The 20840-nt window shown below is 46.7% G+C and overlaps 1 protein-coding gene across 1 annotated transcript; it reads right to left on the bottom strand.

The window, feature by feature from the left end:
* Positions 1 to 5821: 5821 nt before the first annotated feature.
* On the bottom strand, positions 5822 to 19813 carry Hif1an (hypoxia inducible factor 1 subunit alpha inhibitor). The gene is made up of 8 exons (XM_028775626.1): positions 19632 to 19813; positions 19147 to 19397; positions 16568 to 16716; positions 13774 to 13919; positions 12727 to 12833; positions 12193 to 12256; positions 11754 to 11864; positions 5822 to 10983 (listed from the first exon to the last, which is right to left on the bottom strand). Exons 1-8 carry the CDS (start codon positions 19806 to 19808, stop codon positions 10939 to 10941), a joined length of 1050 nt encoding a protein of 349 aa, XP_028631459.1. The 5' UTR covers positions 19809 to 19813; the 3' UTR covers positions 5822 to 10938.
* Between the last annotated feature and the right edge of the window lie 1027 nt (positions 19814 to 20840).

The following is a 20840-nucleotide window of genomic DNA, read 5'->3' as shown; positions in this document are numbered from 1 at the left end:
TCCTCCTCCTCCTCCTCCTCCGTGACTCTGAGCATCAGGATCTCCTGGCAACATCTTTGCTATTTTATATCCTGCTGAGCTTCAGGACCTCTGTCTGCTATTTCATATTACCTTCCTCTGGAGATCTACTTACAGTTGTGTAGTGGCCTCCCTTGCCTAGAAAATAAAAAGCTTTCTACTAGCTGCCCCTTAAATGGTCACTGGAGTCTATCAAACACTTCCAAATGCACTGCTTGTCTCCTAAGCTGCAGTCCTCTGCCTTCTAAACTAGGTAACTAGTTTAGAAGTGGACTGTGGTGACAGAGATGGAGGAAGAAGAGTCACAAGCCCAGGATGACCAGGCAGACCAGGAGAGCCTGTTACCTCTCAGAGCAGTCAAGGCTACATCAGACTAGGCAGGTGGCTGGAAGTCCACTGAGCTGTCTGGTCATAGACTGGTCACAGCCTCGTCACAGCCTAAGCAAGGGATTCTCACATTTCCTACGAAAGCTGGGAGCAGCCCTTAGACATAGATGAGATGGAAAGACCGCCTTGCTAGAGATAAGGAGAGCAGAGATGTGCAGAACTTGCACTCTTCCTGGCTTATCCTTGGCTAGACAGTATCAGCCATTAGGAACTCAGAGAGCTTAAATTCAGGGGTCACCCATTCACTCAAGTGTCTATATGGGCACACAGGTCACATGACACAAACCAGGTGTTAAGTTCCAATAATGAAGAATGGAGACCGACCACTTGGGATGAACACAAATGAGAGTGCAGACAGCTGCTGCTCAGCTCCAGCCAATTGCTGTCATGTAGGAACCCTGACTTTATCGTCCTTAGATTGGCTGATTTTGCATAGAAGTCAGAAATCTCTTCAGATGGGGATTTCTAACTTAAATGTTATAAATTTTGAAGACCTTTAAAGTAGTTAAAGGCCAAACACCAGTGCTCTAACAGTGGCGCCCCTCTCTTGGCTTCTCTGCTCTCTGACTAACAGTGGTGCCCTCTCTTGGCTGCCCCGTGCTCTAACAGTGGTGCCCCTTCTTGGCTGCCCCGTGCCCTAACAGTGGTGTACTCTCCTGACTTGCCAACTGTGTGTATTTGGGAAGTAGACTGACATCCAGTCAAGAGAGCTCTCAGGCCATGGGGATGACTTTTCTGCTCCATAGAAACAACTACTCAGAGGCTAATTCAAGCTTCAGTTCTTTCTGTAAGCATTTAAATTGAGCTTACAAATCTCTGGATTTATTTGCTTATAAAACAGAGTATCCCGATTACATTTAAACCCCTTAAGTATGAAAATGGCAAATATTATTTGATGTATTTACTTTCTGTTTTGTTTGAGACAGGTCTTGCTATAGCTTTCAGCAAAGTCTCCCAAATGCCAGGATTATAGGTGGCACATGCCAGCACAACCATCTTTGATTTCTTAAGTACTCCATTCATCTGACCCAAACTAACTTTCGTAAGGATTTAAGGCAAGGTCTTAGTCATTTTAAATGTCCCAAACTACACAGAAAGAAGTGAGACTTTTAAAAAGCAGCTTTAAAAAATCAATTTAAGCACTCAGTACTTTTAAAATGCTGGCATTACACAGCAAACCTGCTTATTGTAACAAACTCTCCTCAGTATGTCAAGGATTTAACTAAGAGAGCATGTGCAAACACACACACTTAAGGCAGCACTTAGAGGTTGAGGCAGCAGGACAGAGTGAGTTCAAAGTATGTCTGGGTGACATATGAGACCATCTCAAGAACATGAACCGAAACCAAAAGCCCCCAAACCTACAGATTATTTGAAGCAAATAGTAGTGACACAATTTTGACGCAATTAAACATACTTACCCTTTTTTCTGAAGCCTCTACCCTAGCTAGATGCTTGTCTAGCAAGAATGCAATGAAATCACCCCATGTATCTGGGCTATTGTTTCAGATGACCGAGACTGCAAAATAGCCAGAAACCTTGGTTTGGCACCAACAGGATTAAGGAACCTAGAAACTCCTACTTGTGGGTATGTAAAGCACAGTTACAGGGTTTCCAGCATAAGTCAAAGTTGCAGTTGGCCCATGTGCTGGGTTGATGCTCTTCTGCACCCAGCTGTACTTGCTCATGAAAGTCTAGAACCCAACTTAGGTGGTTTATCCTACATCTTGACTAGGTGGTGCAATTTCTTGGCTCTAAAAATAATTAAAACATCTTCCCACTTTAATAACACCTGCCTTCTACCGTTTCCTTTCTTGGTGGGCCACCACTCCTAGAGGGTTTCAGATGCAGCCTGGCTGGCTGTAGATCTCTTGCAGGTTTGACCTGTGGGCACGGTTTCTATGGTTCTGCTGAGAGTTCTCATCTCCTCACCCTTAGCTGAGTTCTGTCTTTACCTGGCTTTTCCTTACAGCACACAGTGGTACCCTCTTTCTCCTCCTCTCAGTCTGCTGTATGCACTCAATCCCCATGAGGACTAGATGATCAAAGACACCCCACCCCGTGTTCAATACCGTAGAGTTCTACACTCCCCTCCTGTGACTCTATTCATTCTCCCTTGGGACCACAGACCTCCCCAAGAGAGAAAGGAAATTTTGGCACTGTTCATGCTAAGACACAAACAATCAAGTCTTTCCTCCTCTGTTGGACAAACAACCTGCCTCCAAGAAGCAAAGGAAGCTAACATATACCAGGCACCGAGTTCACAATCTCATTTCATTCATTTCTAATAGCCATATGAGGGCACCTGTTAAGCTCAGAGAAAGTAATTGACAGTCAACAGAAGGAAAAAGTAAAACCAAAATCAAGCGTAGTCTACACAACTTCAGAAGGGTCTCTTGCATACACTGCTTTTAGTTCTTGAGAATTCTAGCCAGTCAGATGTGGCAGGATGGCAGTATTCTAATGGACATGCTGATTCCCAGCTAAGGCCATGACAAACTGTAATCTGAAAATCTGAACTTCTGAGGCCCACCTCTCTATAAAAGCTGCCCTAACCCTCAGTCTCAGGAACAACTCCAGAAGGAGCCTTTCCAGTGTTCACTTTATGTAACTCTTTCCCGTAACTGTCCCAGCAACTATGTTTTTTTGGTTTTTTTTTTGTTTGTTTGTTTTTTGCTTTTTTTCGAGACAGGGTTTCTCTGTATAGCTCTGGCTGTCCTGGAACGCACTCTGTAGACCAGGCTGGCCTCGAACTCAGAAATCCACCTGCCTCTGCCTCCCAAGTGCTGAGATTAAAGGCGTGCGCCACCACCGCCCGGCGTCCCAGCAACTCTGAAAGGCAGTGGTAGTGGTGACTTTAAAGATAAGGGGCTGAGGCATAGCAGAACCAAACAGCCACCCACTCTGTGCTTTAGTCACCACCCCTGACACTTATGTTCTTCCCACACAGCGGCTGTTCTCTGCATACCCGCTTGCCCCTTCAACAGGTCTGGCTCTCCATCCCTGCTCCCTGAGATCTGTCCTGGCAGAACCACCTTTGACCCAGCCCTACTTTATGGATTTCCAATCCCCTCCACCACCTATGATCTCCATTTTTCTTTCTTCACCTCAAGTACACCTATTTTGTGTGAATTCTTTGAGAACTATATCTGGATAATCAGGGTAAAGTAATTAAAGTTCTGCTACTGGCAGATTTTCTTCCTGCACCCAGAAAACACTATAGTTTTTGTACTAAAACACACTTCCCAAGTGCCCTCTCTGAGCCGAGTCTGAAATCGCCTCACAAACCCTCAATGTTGCAAGCTACCTGTTATTTCACAGACCAAACCAGGAAGCTGGGGCCCAAAGACATTAACTAGGGTTAGCGTTAGGAAGTGGTTAGGTGGGGACTCAGACTCATGCATGGTGGCCACAGCGGTGTATCATGCAAGTCCCTGGGAGAGCAATGTCTATGCTGACTATAAAGGACAGGCAGAAGTGAAATTTCAAAGATGTGCAGAAGCAACATCTTCTAGCCAGGGGTGATCTGCCTGCAGACTAGTACAACAGCATGTGACAACTTTGTTTGCACCACTGTGGCCCTACTGTGACACCCTGCACACACCAGTGTCTCCTTTCATCCCCTACTGTCACCAGCTAATACAAACCTTCAGTTATCTTTAAAGACAATTATCTTTATTCCTCAAGAGAGGAAAATAGGTCTAATGTATTGACTTCCCAGTTCTGTGTTTTTACAGTGTAGAAAATGACTTCTGTAAAATCACTGCCCAGACATGGCAACAGGGATAAGATCCGTGACAGAGCTGGAGTCACTGAGGAGGGGAAGGGAGCCTTGAGCAGTTGATGCTCACCCCTGTGCCCTGCTCAGGCGCTGACAACTGGGCACACCTGAAGACTAGCCACAGGACCTAGTTGGGAAGCTGTGAGGACAGAAGCCTGGACCCTGGAGGATGGCTGAGCCCTCACCACCACCTTCCCTCTGTAAGCCTTTCTTCACCTAGCTTGCTTTGTATAACTGTCACAAAGTGTGCAGCTATGACGAGGTCAAGTCCAGGCAACTTGTCATTTCTCCAAAGTCATGCAGAATGGCAGAGCCAGCGTGCACTCATCATTTTCAACCTCTCCCCTACACTGCACTACACAGTATCCACTCAAACAGAATAAAAACCTGGTCCACGCACATGCTGATTTTGGGTTAATGTACAGAGCTTCCCTAAAGACAGGATTGACCTTAATGACCAAGTGAACAGGTCTTAAGCAAAAAGAATAAACCAATATATTTGGCTGGTGCAATGGGGAATAAAGTCAAGGCCTGAGGCCAGAATTACATAAAAGAGGTGACTGCAGGTGACTCTAAATGCCCTGCTGCCCAGAGGGATGGCTTAGCATAAGGCTAAGCCCCTAATGGGGCTAGCACCAGAGCCTGGAGAGGCTGCACGGCTGAAGAGGGAAACATTGAAATTTGTTACCATAAGACAAAGGGAGGTACAGAGGTGGTACAGAATCCAGATCAGTGGGATCCCATTGTGGGAGGTGCTGGGAATCTCACACACACAGGTAAATTTCAGGCTGAAGCCTGAGTAACCTGGTTAGCGGCTAGGCTGTACGTGAGGTCAGTGGGGCACTTTAAATGGTCCAGTCCGATGTATCTGCCCTTCACAACAAATGTGGGCCATCAACCAGATTGTCAGATTTCTGTGACTAACCAAAGGGTTTTATTCTTTTCGTGTTACTACATCTGGTCCTTTCTCTGGCAAACTCTTTCTACTAGACACAAGAGAAAGTTGGGCAGAAACACGCCTTCTACTTTTCCTGCAACTTGAGTAGCTACACATCTTCCAGTTATCAGTTCAGGCTGTGTTGCTCCATAGGTGGCCTACCATACTGTAAGGACCCTACTGTGAGGTGAGTGAGGTGCTTGTCCACATGCATCCTTAACTCCCCTACTGAACCAGGAGCACTCAGTGCAAGGGACTAGCACAGTGCCTGAAACAGAAGCACTTAACAAACAGTATGTTAACACCCACCCATTTTCTTCAATTAGAATTCCCTATGCCCTCGAGCAATCTTAACATACTTGTCATTTAAACACACTGAATGTCATAAAAGTGAGCCACAGGGGCCGCAGCTGTCATACTCTCTTCCAGAGGAATTTACAAGGAGTGGCAACAGGTCCTGTGACAGTTGGGAGACCTGTGCGAGCAGGGGTAGGTGCTCACACCTGTGCCAGTGCCTTGGTATGTGAGAGGCAATAGCTTCTCCAGGTGGATGGAAGAGCAACTGCGCTCCCTCGATATGTCAGTGAGGGGCTCAGACCCTGAGGCAGCAATGAGCAGGAGTCTGGTTGACCAGGCAGAAGAGGCATGGGTTTAGAGAGGATGCGTCGCTGGAAATCTTAGACATCACTGAAGCCAAATTTTTAAAATAAGTCATACTATAAACCACCACCACCACAGCCATTTATTAAGTGCTTGCCAGGCACTGTGCTAAAGCTTTACAGACATTATTTCAGTTAATCCAGCAACCCTGAGGTAGATATTTTCAAACCCCCACCCCCACAAGTCATTATAGTAAAGGAAACAGACTCAGGTTAAATGAATCAACCAAGGTCAAACCCAGCTGGTAAGTAGTATGCTAGAAATGTACCGAAGGGACCAGACCCCAGACACATGCTTTTAAACACTAGACTGTTTCCCCTTGAAAATTAAGGACACACATTCCTTCCCAAAATGAGAACAGATGTTAGGTAAAGAGGGCGGGCAGTTTTAAAGGAACTTCTTGAATCAGCTGTTGTACTTATTCTCTTGGAGGAATGGAGAGTCATCCGGTGATAAGCTGACTGACCACTGGGCCCTTTCTCTTGTCCCCTACCATTTCCACCTTTCTCATGGGAGGCCTCCACTCCTGACACCAGACTACTCAATATGCTGCTTCTTCTCTAGCAAGCTCAGGAACGAAGGGGTCAAACTTGGTGACACTGAGCCAAAGACCTGAGAGAATTTAGGAGACATTCAGAAAATGTCCCTCATCCCTGAACTGCTGGACCCTAAGGCACGAGGGTACACTCAGATGGAAATACAGAGCTCGCTCCTGCCACCCTGGCTTCCCAAGCCTGGCCTCTTTCTCGCAGTCTCTCACCAAGTCCTTCCCCTCTCCAGGTCCCTCCCCAACTGTCTCCAAGGCATCACTAATCACAGGCCCATGGGCCTTGAGGACACCAGTTTCTGAGCCACTGTTCCTCCAGAAACGTCCCCAAAGTGCTCAAAAGGGCTGCAGTCAGGCCCCTATAAGTCTATAGTTAAACAGCACTGACTGAAGTAGTAGAAAGGACTGCCAGAGTGAGTCAAGCTGACCCAGCATGGAAAGACCAAAGAATGGCAAGTGAACAAAGCAGACAGACACAGCAACAGAGCTACCTGAGGTCAGAAGTGAAGAAAGGACAGAGAGAAACTCTGCGGAGAGGGATCCTCTAGACAAGCTGTCTAGCACTAGAGCCAGAGAGCTTCTTTGAGGAAAAGAGCCTTGGTAAAGAGGCTAGAGAGCCTGGGTGTAAGAAAGCTCAAAGAGCCACTTCGGGATGGGTTAAGAGGATGCCAAGAGAAATAGGAACCGGAAAGGTCTGGGCCTCTAGAACCCTGAGCTATCCCCGACCCCACACCTGCCCATCTAGGTAAAACTGGTCAGAGGGTCACTGCTGGTAGCCCTTGCTAAATTCTGCACCAAGTTTTGAAGGATGAAAGACAACAGAGGCAGGGAACTTAACAAGGATTGAGATAGCACCATCCTTGAGAAGTTCACATTATGAAAGGAGACAGAGGAGCCCCTTCTCCTCAAGCCTTGAGGGGACCTGGGGTCTAAGGAACACACTAATGGTGAGGACTACTACTTGGTACAGATTACTATTCGTAGGCATTTGAAGGGACGGGGGTGAGTGGTGAGGTAAATCTCAAACACTGGAAGATCAAAGTTGGATTCCCCACACCTTTTAATAGCCTCATCACTGGGTCACTGAGCCAGGAACCTCAGTGTTCCCCACAGCAATGGCTCACTGATCCAGAGGGAGTCAATGCTGCTGAGAGGCTCGAGGAAGAGTCTCCCCCTCAGGTAGCCTGTGCTACACCTGGCTCTTCCTCACAACAGCCCTCCTTGCACACACCTCGTCTCTGCTACTCTTCAAATGGTTTCCTTCCCAACTTCCACCAGGGTCTGGGCTTTGATAAAGATCAGGTTTCCTGCACAAGCCCAAGTGCTGGGAAGTGACAGATGCTTGTCACTAGTGGAGCTCAACAGTGTTGACTACAGAAACACTTCCCGTAACTAAGCACACATCTTAACTAGCCTACTGTGCCCACCACTCACTCATCTACCGTCAACTTCGCTGGCTCATGCAGAAAGATGTCAGTTTCCAAACCAACTTCAAGCTGGGACTGGACTCCTAGTCTATGAAGGCATGCAAGCTCTACCCGCACTTGTGGGAACTCCAATAGGTACTTGGCCCAGAGGATTGTGGGGTCAGGGACAGGAGTGTTTCCACATACTGGGTGGGCCCACTAGTAAGGATCCTTCCTCTCTCTGTCTCCTAACAGATTCAGATTAATGATGGCTCATTCCTAATTGTCAAATTTCTTTTCCTTCATCCTGTGTCTAATCACCAGTGACAGAAACCATTACGCAAATGAGAGCAGACGACTTCCCCCAACTGTTCGCGTTGGTAAAAACCTTGTAATTTAGAGCTCTGATTTGTTGGGGAAGCTGGTCTCCCCCAGGCATCCTGGGCATCTGCTCAACTGATGCCCAGAACAGCCCCTCCTCCACCCCGTAACTCCAACCCCCCAGCAAATATTTGACTTCACAAAACAGTAGTTTTCACTGTACTGCTGATAAAAATGTGAGAGCTTGCAACATGGCTGACCCCGAGACAAGCCTGTCTCCACCTTCCTTGGCACGTCTGACTCCTGCACTGCTGGCTAGAATGGGTAGACACTGAAGCAATGCTTCCTCTGTTGCAAGTACAACTGAAGCCCCACCAGCCCTAAGCTAGGTGAGATCTTGCATGTCATTCCCAGGAGGAAGTGGGCCAGCGGAACCCGAGTCCCATGCAGAGGCATGCTGAGAAGAGCTATGGGACCTACACTGCAGAGTACACAGCACCCCTCCCCAGCAGAGCCAGAGCTCACTCTCCACTTCTTCCCAGAACCCTCCCCTTGTTAATATGGCTTTCCAGGCAGCTTGCCCAGGTCTCTAGCTGAAGCCCCCAAAGCCTTTCACCCTTCCACACCCTCTTGCCTGAGCCTGCCTGCACACTGCCTAGGGAACAAGGCTTGAGGCGAGGTAGAGAGCCAACAGTATTTGGAAGAAATGGAGGAGCAGGGGAGGGGTGGGTTTATAGCCAAACAGCATTAGTTTTTGTCTTGACTACCACTCTTCACCTACACTCTGAGCGGTTTCTTCATCTGTGAAGTAAGAAGCTACCATGCAGCATTGGGAGGGACAGAACTAAAAGCAATAGGTACACATCAGGTGTCTAAAATCAGGAACAGCTATGACATCATACCAGCATCAGAGCTAATCCTGTGATGGTCCCAAAGCTCACCTTTTCTCTCCTTGCCCCCAGCCACTCTATGTCAGACCTGTGAGAGGCAGAGTATACTGAAGGATCAACTAAGCAGATCCCTGCTACAGCTGACACCTTTGAGGGCAGAGCCAGGGCCACAGATCTGCTGAGAACGAAAATCTGCCATGGTGGCCACACTGAGACTGCTCTGCCTTGCTCTTCTGCTGTGTTCCTCTTTCCCAAGAGAGATGGAGGCATGAGTTTATTGCAACCACACTGTCCAGCACTGGGTGTATTTAAAGAGCCATACTCAGAAGATATCAGGTCTGCATACCCACACTACATCAGAGTTCCCTTTGAGTGCACAGAGGGGTGCACAAGCATACAAATGCATCTTTTCAGCCCATGGGGCACTGTAAGCTCAGCTTCAGGGCTAAGACCCGTAGCTTGACACTGGAGGTCAAATCTACAGGGAAGGTGACAAAGGAAAGGATAAAATCAGACTTCTAACTCAGATTTTAAAGAAAAGGACGATGGAGAAGGGACTTGAGGTAAGTGGACACAGGGCCACCACTCCCTCTTAACAGATGTGAATGATGGCGCTCTGTGCTGTGTAACACTGAGCTGCCCAGCTCTGAGTTGCAGCCCTGAGGAGGGTTCCCATAAACAGAACCAACAGAAAAGTGAATTCTGTCTCCAAGCTCTACCAGTTCTACTCTAGCTGTCATGCCACGCTTTGCTGGGTCTGACAGAGGCGCTGGCTCCAAGAGGCAAGAGGACATTATTTTCCCTTGCCCTGAGGTGGATGAAATGTATTGAGTTAGCTGCCTAAGTTTGACCCCATTTCATCTACTCAGCCAGGAAGCTCAGCAGGAGCAGGGAACGTGGCCTGGACAGGGAAAGACGCGGGACCTGGAGGCTTGAGCCAGTCAGCTTTAAGTAGGCTGCAGTAAGATCTGACCAAGATAGGATGGCTAAAATCCAAGTTTAAAAGCTATAGGCTAAGTCAGACAGTATCTGGGTTCACACTGTACTGTCACACTGGACAGTGTAAGCAGTAGAGAACTTTAGTAAGCAAGAAGGATGGCAAGTGTGAACACACATAAGTGTGCAGATGTGTACAAACACATGCAGAGGTTCATACCCCTGGAGTCCAAAGAAGTCAGAGCTAGAATCCCCTCAGTGCAGCACAGGGACAAGAGCTGGTACTGACAGAGAACAGCTGCGTCTGCCTGTATTTAGACATACGCACAATCCTCTGGTTTTAGGTCCCCAGGTTTTCCTTCTATGTATGGCTTGAGCGTGTAGTTCTCACCTGGAATCCTATCTAATCCTCTTCCACTAGAAGGCTACCTAGGCTCCCAAAGATAAGCCTCCTTCTTGGCGCCCCCTACTAGGTCCCAGCAGTTATTGCCACCTGGTTTGTAGCCTGACTATGCTGCAAAAACTGGCAGACGGCAGACTGATGTACAGATTCATTCTGGCATCACAGTCCAGATGTTGTAGGGATGCAGGAGCATCTCCCCTCCCAGGCTAAGCCACTGAGGCTTCAGGAGACAGGAGCTGAGAGCCAGAAGTGATATCCTGACCCAGGAAGAGGGAACAAGGAACAGATCCATGCATGTGTGTGTATACACACATGCATATGCACACATGTACACACACACACCCTGAGGTTAACAGACTAACACAGACATGATTACAACCAGAAGCTGGGACTCCACACACTAAATGCAGGACTTCAGGGGGGCAAATAGGGAAGGTTCTGGGGCTCAAGAGGCAAGGGTGAGAAACCTTTCCAAATGGGAGTGGAGTCAACTACCCTGCCTTGCCTCAGACACCTGCCTCCAGGGCCATGGCAAGAGTCCAGTCCATTAAGTGCAGCGTGCAATACTAGTGCTTGGAGTGTCCTGTCCTCATCAACGAAGCAAGTGGACAGGACAGCAGTCACCTGGCAGGAGGCCTTGACCTCTGGCAGGTTAGTTGTAACGGCCTTTAATCATGGTGTTCAACAAAGGCCCCACCTGTAAAGAGATATAAGAAGCTGGTTAGAACCACCTATCCCCTCATCCTGGCAGGACTGGGTGTGCCTGGAGACATGAAATATTCAGCTAAGAGCAGGGAAAATGATCTTCAGATCTTGTAAGTTTTCTAATCAACACTCCTGAATGTCAACTTAGTATTCTAGGGCAATGACCCTTTGGAGGCCCAGTTTACTTTCCTTCCCTTTAATTCCCTGTGTATGGGCAAACAGCACCCATCAGACAGAAAATGGTCTGAGGAGCCAATAACCCCAACACCTGAAAGTGTGTCTGTAGGTTTCTCCAATGTGCCTGAAGAATTGTAAATGCTCCGCCATCCTCAACAAAAGGCCACCTGCAGTTAGTACTGGTGCTCTCAGCCCCACAGGCCCCTGTGATGTTGAAGCTAACCATAGGATGGAGGTAAGGCAAGTAAACTGCACATCTTCTTCCTCTATCCAACAGACCAGTAATGTACCTGGGAGAGCAGCGGGACTCAGCACAACCTAGAGCAGCCCCGGCCCAGCTGGGAGAGCACAAGGAGATGCCTTAGTACACACTTCCCATCCCATAAGAATCTGCTCATGGGTCCCAGATGGCTCACACGCCCCAAGGCAGACGTTACTGCTAGCATGGAACAGATTATAATGGAGCCACCAGTCAAGCCCAGCCCTCAACAGAAAACAAGATTTCCTAAATATACAACTCAACTCCATGGAAAAGACGGCAGCTACTAAAACAGAGGAGGTACAGAGAAAGCCATCAGCCCTTACCTCTTGTGGGTTCCCCAAGGCCTCTCCAAGCATCTTCTCAATGTTCCTCATGATGGCTACTTTCTGATGAGCTTTGAGAGGATATTCGATTCTCTTAGGGGTGGGAGCCCCCTACAAAGGAAGCAAGAGATCAGGAACTACCTTTAACCAGGCTTGCAGCATTCATTACCTCTCTAGTCCCAGCCTCCCTTCTAAAAAAAAGAGCAGTTCAATTTTATTCTTCTCCATCTCCCCGTCAATCACTTCCAGGGATAATCAACAACCCCGGCCAGCCCAAACCACTTGCAGTCATGTGGCTACTTCACCCCAGCCCCAGTTCCATATGGACATATGGAGACACACACACACACACACACACACACACACGCACACACAGAATTATTATTTCTGTGTGTGTATATATCAATAACAACAACAACAAAACCCCACAAATATTCACCTTATACCAGAAGTTCACAGTGATGGTAATTCCCCCATTTAGTAATGACTCTATGTGGTGCCACCTATTAAAAAGAAAAAGAAAAAAAAAAAAAGAGGGGAAAAAAAGAGGCTCCTATTTATTTCGTAGAGACAAGGATGAGCTTTGAGAGGATATTCGATTCTCTTAGGGGTGGGAGCCCCCTACAAAGGAAGCAAGAGCTCAGGAACTATCTTTAACCATAACTCGTATAGTCCAGTTAAGGAGTGAAGACAGGTGCTTTATGCTCATCCTGTGAAACACACAGTGGGCTGGGAGCTGGGGCATTTGGCTTGCAATTAATGAAGGGCTGGTACAGGGAATACAGAGCTCTTTGGATTTGAGGAATTGTCCTCCTTTCTTAAAAGAGAGCTGTTCTCTATGCTCAGTGTGTTCAGTCTGGACATGCTTATCCCCCTACAGGTAAATAATCCTGCCACAACTGAGAAGGGACTCAGATAAGGCTTTCTGGAAACAGGAAGGAAGCATTTCAAGAGCCCCGTCCCGTCTCCTCACCAGTACATGGGGATGTAGAGAACATCCCCAGGGCCGACCACTGCTTCATAACCAACCACGTTTCGGAAATTGGGGAAACTCTCATAGTCAGGATTGTCAAAGTCCACCTAAGGGTCAAGAAAGAAAAAAGGTCAGTCCGGTGATTGCTATGGAAGCTTTAAAAAAAAAAAAGACTTAAAAAAATGATTTCACTGTTTGTATGCAGAGGATACACTGGATATTAACTGGCCCTCTCAGAGAACGACTTAAGGAAGTCCATGCTCATGTTACACTATAATGTATTCTAGACTTCAGTACTCCTGAGCTCTGAAGAACTCCCCAAAAGCCTTAAGACAGGAGGAGTAAGGATTCATCCATTAGCCAAACCTTTCCAGAGTTTCCCCCAAACAAATTCTAACAGGAAGACTGCTACATGAAGTAGCAGGCATCTTTCTCCCAGAGTATGTCAGGATCTGGAGAGAGGCTCAGCAGTTGAGAGCACTTGCTGCTCTTGCGGAAGACCCAGGTTTGGTCCCCACACCTACACGGTGGCCTCATAACCATCCATAACTCCAGTCCCAGGGGATCCAACGTCCTCTTCTGATCTCCACAGGCACCAGACATGCACATGGTGCACATACATATATGCAGGCTAACACTCACACAGAAAATATTGTATTTGTCCATCTCCCTATCAAAAAGAAGCATACACAATAAAAGAGAACAGTTGGTGGAGGCATTCGTAGTTGATGAAACTGGGCAAAAAACAAACAAACAAAAACACCAAAACCAAACTAAGAAATCTATGTCTTCCAACATTAATGATGGAGTTTGTTCCCCAATAATTAGTTCTGTTTATACTTACAAATATCTGGGATCATCACAGGAGCCTGGAACATGTAGGCTACACTGTAAAATTATTCTCTGGGCTTATTTGTAGGACAAGATCAGCAGTAAAATAGACCTGACGCATCCCCAAAAGGAAGAGCAAAGATATTCCAGCCTCTGATCTCAAAGGCATTCCTAGGGCCCAGAGTTCTACACCCTCTTCAGACCACAAAAGCTCACCTGGCTCTGCCTGTCACAGGGGTGATGAACAGGGTATGGATAGAGGCACTCAAACTGATCTGGAGGAAATAAGATGCATCTCTTATGGCCTTTTATCTGGGCAAAAAAGTTCTGTTGCTCATCATAGTGAGCAGGTGTCACATTTCCTGCAAAAAACAAAACAAAAACAACAAAAAAGACACTTTCTTAGCTGAGGTAGTGGCTCCCACTGCACAGGTGACATGCAGACACAGCCCAATGCTTCTAGCTGTCCTCTTGGCCAAGGTTAACTTAACTTGTAGTCAATCAGTCAAGTGTTCCATTTTATGAGTAGTAATCTCAAGCAACCATCAATGGGCAAGGTCTCTCACCAGCCAGGAAGTTATCCTCAATGTGGCTGATGCCCTTATTGGCAGTGAGAGTTCATTAAATAACTCTGACAGGTAACACGCTTACACTCTTCCTGACTACGGCAAGAATCCAAGGACAGCAAACCAATGAGTGAGGATGGACAGGACTGGTACCGATGGCACACACTCTCCTGAGGTTCTTCTGGAACCGGAGACTCTCAATGCTGGTCTCACCTCACCACACTTGTAAGATACAGCGTTGCGCAGAGCAACACTGGGAGGCTGATTCTCAAGGAAAGAAAGATTACTGAACTACTGGAGAGGGCTGCAGAATTTAAGAGACATTGCAGCAGGGCAGTGGTGGCACACGCCTTTAACTTGAGAGGCAGAGGCAGGTGGATTTCAGAGTGAGTTCCAGGACAGCCAGGGCTACACAGAGAAACCCTGTCTCGAAAAACAAAACAAAACAAGAAAGAAAGAAAGAAAAAGAAAAAAAAGAGAGAGACATTGCTTAGAATGTCACCTCGGCTTTGGCCAGGCCTTATAATGCAGGACTGTGATTCCAGCTTCTTAAGAGTCTGAAGCAGGATGATCATAATTTCACGGCCAGTATGCACAATTTGGTGAGACTATGATTTAACATGAAAATGTTTTTAAAAAACAGCTGGGACAGCTTAATGGTATAGCATTTGCCAGCATGCACAAGGACCTATGACAATCCCCAGCATCACAATATATACATATATACATGTATATGTATGTACACACACACACACACACACACACACACCCTGCTACCTTGAATTAGTTCTGCCCTAACACACATTCCATCTATCCTGTTTAGCTAAGGTCACAGCTGTACCTTCTGTACAATGTGAGCCTGAAGAACTTGCTGGTCCACAGCTGTAGTCCTAGCATTCGGGAGGCTGGGCACAAGCACTACTGTGAGGGTCAGGCTACCCTGAGCTACATAGTATGTTTATAGCCAACCAGGGATAAACAGTGAAACCCTGTCACAAACTAAATACCTAGTGTGCCAAGACGGCTGCCTTCCTACTGTGGACAGTCCAAATGCACCCTCTCAGTAGCCCTCACATCTCTACCAGAGGCACCTGCTTCCCTGAACCTAGCCACGGCAAAAGAAAGCTAGAGATTAACCCAGAGCCAGGGAAAGCAGAACTGCATTTTTTCTAAAAAGCCAAAGTTGGTTTTAAAGGGGCAGGTGAATCCCAATTCATACGCTGCCCTGTGAGAAAACTCTTTACTAGTGCTATCAAAAGTCCAAATCTGAGGAAATACCAGTCAAAGGAGAAGAGACTTAGGGACTCAATTAGGTCAATGAGATTATTCTGTTTCTTTAATCACCAAGTTTACTCGGCCATCATCACACAGCTGTTGATGGTTTAGCACTAAGCCAGTGCTGGACACCGAAAGATAACTCCACCCTGCAAACAGTGTTCCTTCTCCTAGACAACACTTAAACACTTCTTCCTACTCAAAACAAAAAGCAAAGGGCTGGACAGGTGGCTCAGCAGTTTGGAGCACTTGTTGCTTTTGCAAAGGACCAGGGTTCGATTCCTAGCATCCACATGATGGCTTGTAACCACCCTAACTCCAGTTTGAGGGGATCCTTTGCCCCCTTCTTATATCCACCTGCACCAGGTACACAGAAGGTGCACATATATACACATGTACATACATGTACACAAACCATTCATACACATAAGATTAAGAATTTAAAAACCATTAAAAAAATCAAAACACATTTACATATTTACTTGTGTCTATATAAAAATTTCCAGCAAGAAACACAAATGAGTACGCCATGAAGCATCTCTGGAGAGGAAAACGGAGAAGCTGAGAGGAAGAGGAGAAGATTGATGGCTAGTGCCTATTTATATCCTTTCAATTTTGAACTCCGTACGTATGTATTTAAGAGATAAGGTTTCACCATATTAGAAAAATAGTTTCTGCCAGGCACAGTGATACATGCCTTTCTTTTATCCCAGCACTCAGGTGGATCTCTGTGAATTCAGGGCCACCCTGGTCTATGTACTGAGTTTCAGGCAAGCCAGAGCTACACAGTGAGACCCTGTTTTAAAAAAAAAAAAAAAATTCCATTTGTACAGGAATAGATCCCTCAACACCCTGCAACGCAACGGAGTGCAGCAGCATTCCAAAGAGGCCTCCCTGCCTCGGCATCTGTGCTCTCAGCACAACTGAGAAAGGAAAAGAACTCCCTTAAGACTGCACGGCACTACCCAAATGACTTAAATTAGACATTACCTCATTCAACTGTGGTAGCTACTTATAAAATGCTATCTTGTTCCTTCTGCAGACGAGGACTCCGAGGACTTAAAAAGTCCAGTGACTGGTTCACAGGCACAGGGCTAATAAGTGGTGGAGACAGGATTAGAACTCAGGTCTGCATGACGCAGAGCCATGCTTTGGGAAGCGTTCCTTACCTTCCATGCCGATGAGCAGCAGGTTAGAGGTCAGCTGCCCCCAGCCACGCTTCCCCTGCTGTTTATTAATCCAGTTCCAGTTAAAACCCAAGAAGTCCATGACAATCTTTCTACCCACGGTGTCATTGAGTGTTTGCTGCAGATACAACCTACATTCCCCAAGAAAAAAGTTCCATCAGTATATGTGATCGGACCATGGTAGTACCTCTCTACGTCTGGAAACTCAAGGCTGTTACTAGCATCTCCAGCAGAATGCTTGTAGTCATGCAAGTAGTTGGACAGTAGTCACAGAGCTGAATTCTTTCTCCTTCTCTGAGCTCTGCTCCACAACAAGCTCTGCAAAGACGAGATGCTTAACCCTCTGGATCCGAGTACAGACTACCTAAGAACTCAAGGTTTCATAGAAAAAGGTCCAAACACATGGAAATCTCACACAGTTTAGTGCCCTGGAAGCCTGTCTGCAAAGTCTATGATGAATCTGACTTCTTTCAGACTCTCACGACCTGACGCACCTCCTCTGGCCCCTGATGACCACTGTGGCTGATGCCAACACTGCTCAGCAGCTGCCCTTTGTAGGAGAACCTGGTTTAACCGATACAATGTCACAGAGGGACTTGTGTTGTTTCCAAGGGGGATTTTAGGAAATAGTCCATACTACTCTGTTTTTCCCTTTGCTACATCCAACTGCAAAATTCCAGACTGTAACTACTGGGACAATTTGTGTCCAGGAATCAATAAGATGATGTGACCCAGGACAAGCCTGTATGAGAGAAAATAAGGGACTTTACTGCCTTAAATTCTAACAGTTATGGCAACACTGATTAGAAGTCTCAGTAACTTGGAAAAACTAGCTGCAATGAACCTCCTAGGCTCTCCCACGATAAGAGAGGCCGGCCCTGAATTCCTGACTCTTCTGCTTCTACTTCCTGAGTGCTGCCAATTACACACAAGCACCACCCTGCCAGGTATAGCACACATACTTACCAAAAACAAAACAAAAAGGTAAGACACAAATCTAAACCATATTCCCATTACAAGTGAGTTATAAAAGCTCAAAATATCTCTCAGTAAACATGTGGGGGTCAAAGGACAACTTGTGAGAGCTGGTTCTCTTCCTCCACCATGGTGGTCTTGGGGATTATTAACTCAAGCTGTCAGGCTTGGCACTTGCACGTTTACCCAATGAACCATCTCACTGGCCCAGACATTTAAAATCTATTCACTTAGTTACATTCTGGTGATAGGAGGCCAGAAAGAGAAACAAGACAGGAGACTACGGAATACTCCAGATATGGCCATCAAATGTGGGACAGGGACAATTTTATAATGTGGGACTGACTGCTGTCTGGAACCCATGTAACTGGGCTGTCCTCAGAGGTGGAAATAAAAACAAAGAGGAAGAAAGAATCACTCTCCCAAATGACTTCCGACCACTGGAATAAAGCAGTGTATCAAGCAATGTGTTCTGGTCTTCCCAAAGCTAGAGGGTCCTGACAGCCCTTAAACCAAATCATACAAACTGCCGAACTTTCAGCATGAACTGTCCCCAGACAGGACAGTATTTGAAAATCAAGACTGCAAACTGTCAATAAGAGCTGCAGTAGGGGGGCTGGAGAGACGGCTCAGTGGTTAAGAGCACTGACTGCTCTTCCAGAGGTCCTGAGTTCAATTCCCAGCAACCACATGGAGGCTCACAGCCATCTGTAACGGGATCCAGTGCCCTTTTCTGGTGTGTTTAAGGGACTACAGACAGTGTACTCAGAACTCAGATACATAAAATAAATCTAAAAAAAAAAAAAAAGAGTTGTAGTCGGACACTGGGGTTCAGTTCCTAGGACCCACATGAGGTTAACAACTGTCTGTAACTCCTTTGCAGAGAATAGAATGCCTTCTGCCCTCTACAGGCATTAAATACACATGGTGTGCAAGACATACAGGCAAACACACATGCACACCTTTCATCTCAGCACTCAAGTCGGAAGCAGGAGGATTTTTGTGAGTTTGAGGCCAGCCTGGTCTATATGGCAAGTTCCAGGCCAGTCAGAGCTCCAGAGTGAGTCTCTGCCCTACTCTCCCAAAAAAACAAACCAAAACCCAAAACAAAACAACAAAAACCAAACACCTGCACACATAAAACACAGTTGTTGTTGTTTTTCAAGAAGTCAAAAGATTATAAGAATCTTCTTTTGAGCTTGAAATTTTAGAACCCTGGGACAGCCCTCCCAAACAGAAACACACAATGACTTCTAACTCTGAACAACGTATGCCTTCAGCCTTATTAAAAGCCCCACATAGGCACGGTCAAGCCTTTCTTTCATCCGACTGACCCTGCAAGGCAACTGTCACCCTATCTACCTAAGACAGGAAATTTGATTCACAGTTCAAGGGTAAGCGTATTCTCATCCACCGAGCTAGAAAGAACCATCAAGAACTCAAAGCCCTTACAGAAGAGCCGAGCAGAATATCCATTCGTGGAACCCAGAGGCTGGAGATGCCAGTCCCTTCTTACCCAATTCCACCACACCTTCAAACAAGTACAGGAAAATGAATGCCCTAGTTCTACTGACCGGGCAACTTACCGCTCTTCTCCCCCGCGCTGCTGTATAGCTTGTAGTTTCTCAACGAACTCATGAAACTTAATTTCCTCCCTGTTGGACCTCGGCTTAAAGTTCTGGAAGTTGGCCATCTTCTTCTCATCGTAGTATAAGAACTTATGCGTGCTGGCACTATACACAGAGAAATCTCCGTTGCCAATATTCTCTTGCAGGTATTCGAGGTCCCACTTCAGAGCAGGATACACAAGGTTTGTGTCGGTCAGCACCACAGGCTCCTACGCAAAAACATCAAAAAGAAAATCAATCAAGTGATTCCAAGGAGCTAATATGTTCTTTTCGACGACATTTGTACTTGTCAAATTCACAACACTTTCTCCTGTCAAGCACTCCTGACTTACCATCTCCCTTTCCCGCCTCACACGTCTCTGTCCACAGTCCCGTGAGTTTCCCACCTCTCCCCTTAACTGGGTCCCTTCCTCCACCCCTTCAGCAGCAGCCCCGCCCCCCACCTCATTTTCGATGAGCTCTTCCGCCCGAGGGTCACTCTGGCTCAGACGTGGGATCGGCCTGGTCGGAAAGCTGTAACTTCGTAGCTGGGACTCATCCCAGGCCGGACCCGGAGCTTCAGCCTCTTCCCGGGCTTCTCCAGAGCCAGAGGCCGCAACCTCGGCTGTCGTCGCCGCCATCTCTACTCTAGGGACGGCCCCGCCGGAAGTAGAAGCTCCGCCCTTTCCGGAAGCAACTACAAGGAACACCATAGAGATGAACTGCGAGAGAAACCGGTCCAGACCCTTTAAGTAGGTGGGGGGGGCCTAGGTTGAAAGAGCGCTACCTAACGGTGACCTGCAGCACTACAGCCTAGGCTCCATGTTGGCCGACCTGCTTAGTTCATTAGAAAAGGGACAAACAAGCCCACAAAATACTGCATGTTCAAGCCTACAGAGGCAAAGACAGAGGCAAGTGTAATTAAGCTTTAAACTTTACTCTCATGGGTGGGGAGAGAAGCCAACGCTTAGGAATCACTAGAAAAATCAATTAGCACATAGATCTTGGGTAAAGCTGTCCTGAAGGCTTAGACACATGATAAATGACAAAGTGAATTCTTTCAGAATCTAGAGAAAGTCAAGGGCTTGTAGTTCCAACTACTGCAGAAGCTGAAGCAGGAAGACCACTTGACTTCAATAGTTCAGAGCTAGTCTGGATAGCATAGCAAGCCACTATCCCTTTCAAAAAAAAAAATCCTTTTTGTTTAGTATTATTTTATTTTTCTGCATATCTCTCATGTTTAAATCTAATCTTGCAATGAGACCAATGTTATTCAACCACAAATATCCACATCTCCCAACAATATATACTGGTTATAAGAGACAGTATTAATTGCTTTGTTTGTTTATTGGCTCATTCTAATAGATATCTACAGGAGGCCAAGGTTGTCTTCCCATGGTGTACATGTCCTATTTAAGTCTCTCCCCTTAAAATGACAGTAGGAACTGCAACTAAGGTTAGGATTCTGTCTAAACTCCACCTCCACAGTTACCTGGCAACAGCCAGGTGTGCTCCTCCCCACAGTAACCTGGCAATAGCCAGGTAGGCCTGGCCCACTATAAAAGGGGCTGCTTGCCCCCCCCCCTTAGTCTCTTGATCTCTTACCTCTAGCTTCTCTCTGTCTCCTCGCCCCTCCCCCTCCCTCCCCCTCTCTCCACGTGGTCATGGCCAGT

This window comes from Grammomys surdaster, unplaced genomic scaffold, assembly GCF_004785775.1.
Source record: "Grammomys surdaster isolate TR1022 unplaced genomic scaffold, NIH_TR_1.0 66, whole genome shotgun sequence".
NCBI classification, from domain to species: domain Eukaryota; kingdom Metazoa; phylum Chordata; class Mammalia; order Rodentia; family Muridae; genus Grammomys; species Grammomys surdaster.
This window is presented reverse-complemented; position numbering and strand designations above follow the sequence as displayed.

Coding starts and splice junctions, on each gene's coding strand:
- Hif1an (XM_028775626.1), bottom strand. CDS start 19,808: ATGGCGGCGACGACAGCCGAGGTTGCGGCCTCTGGCTCTGGAGAAGCC. Junction 19,398..19,631: donor AAGAGCTCATCGAAAATGAG/GTGGGGGGCGGG, acceptor GTTTTTGCGTAG/GAGCCTGTGGTGCTGACCGA. Junction 13,920..16,567: donor GCTGCTCATCGGCATGGAAG/GTAAGGAACGCT, acceptor TGTTTTTTGCAG/GAAATGTGACACCTGCTCAC.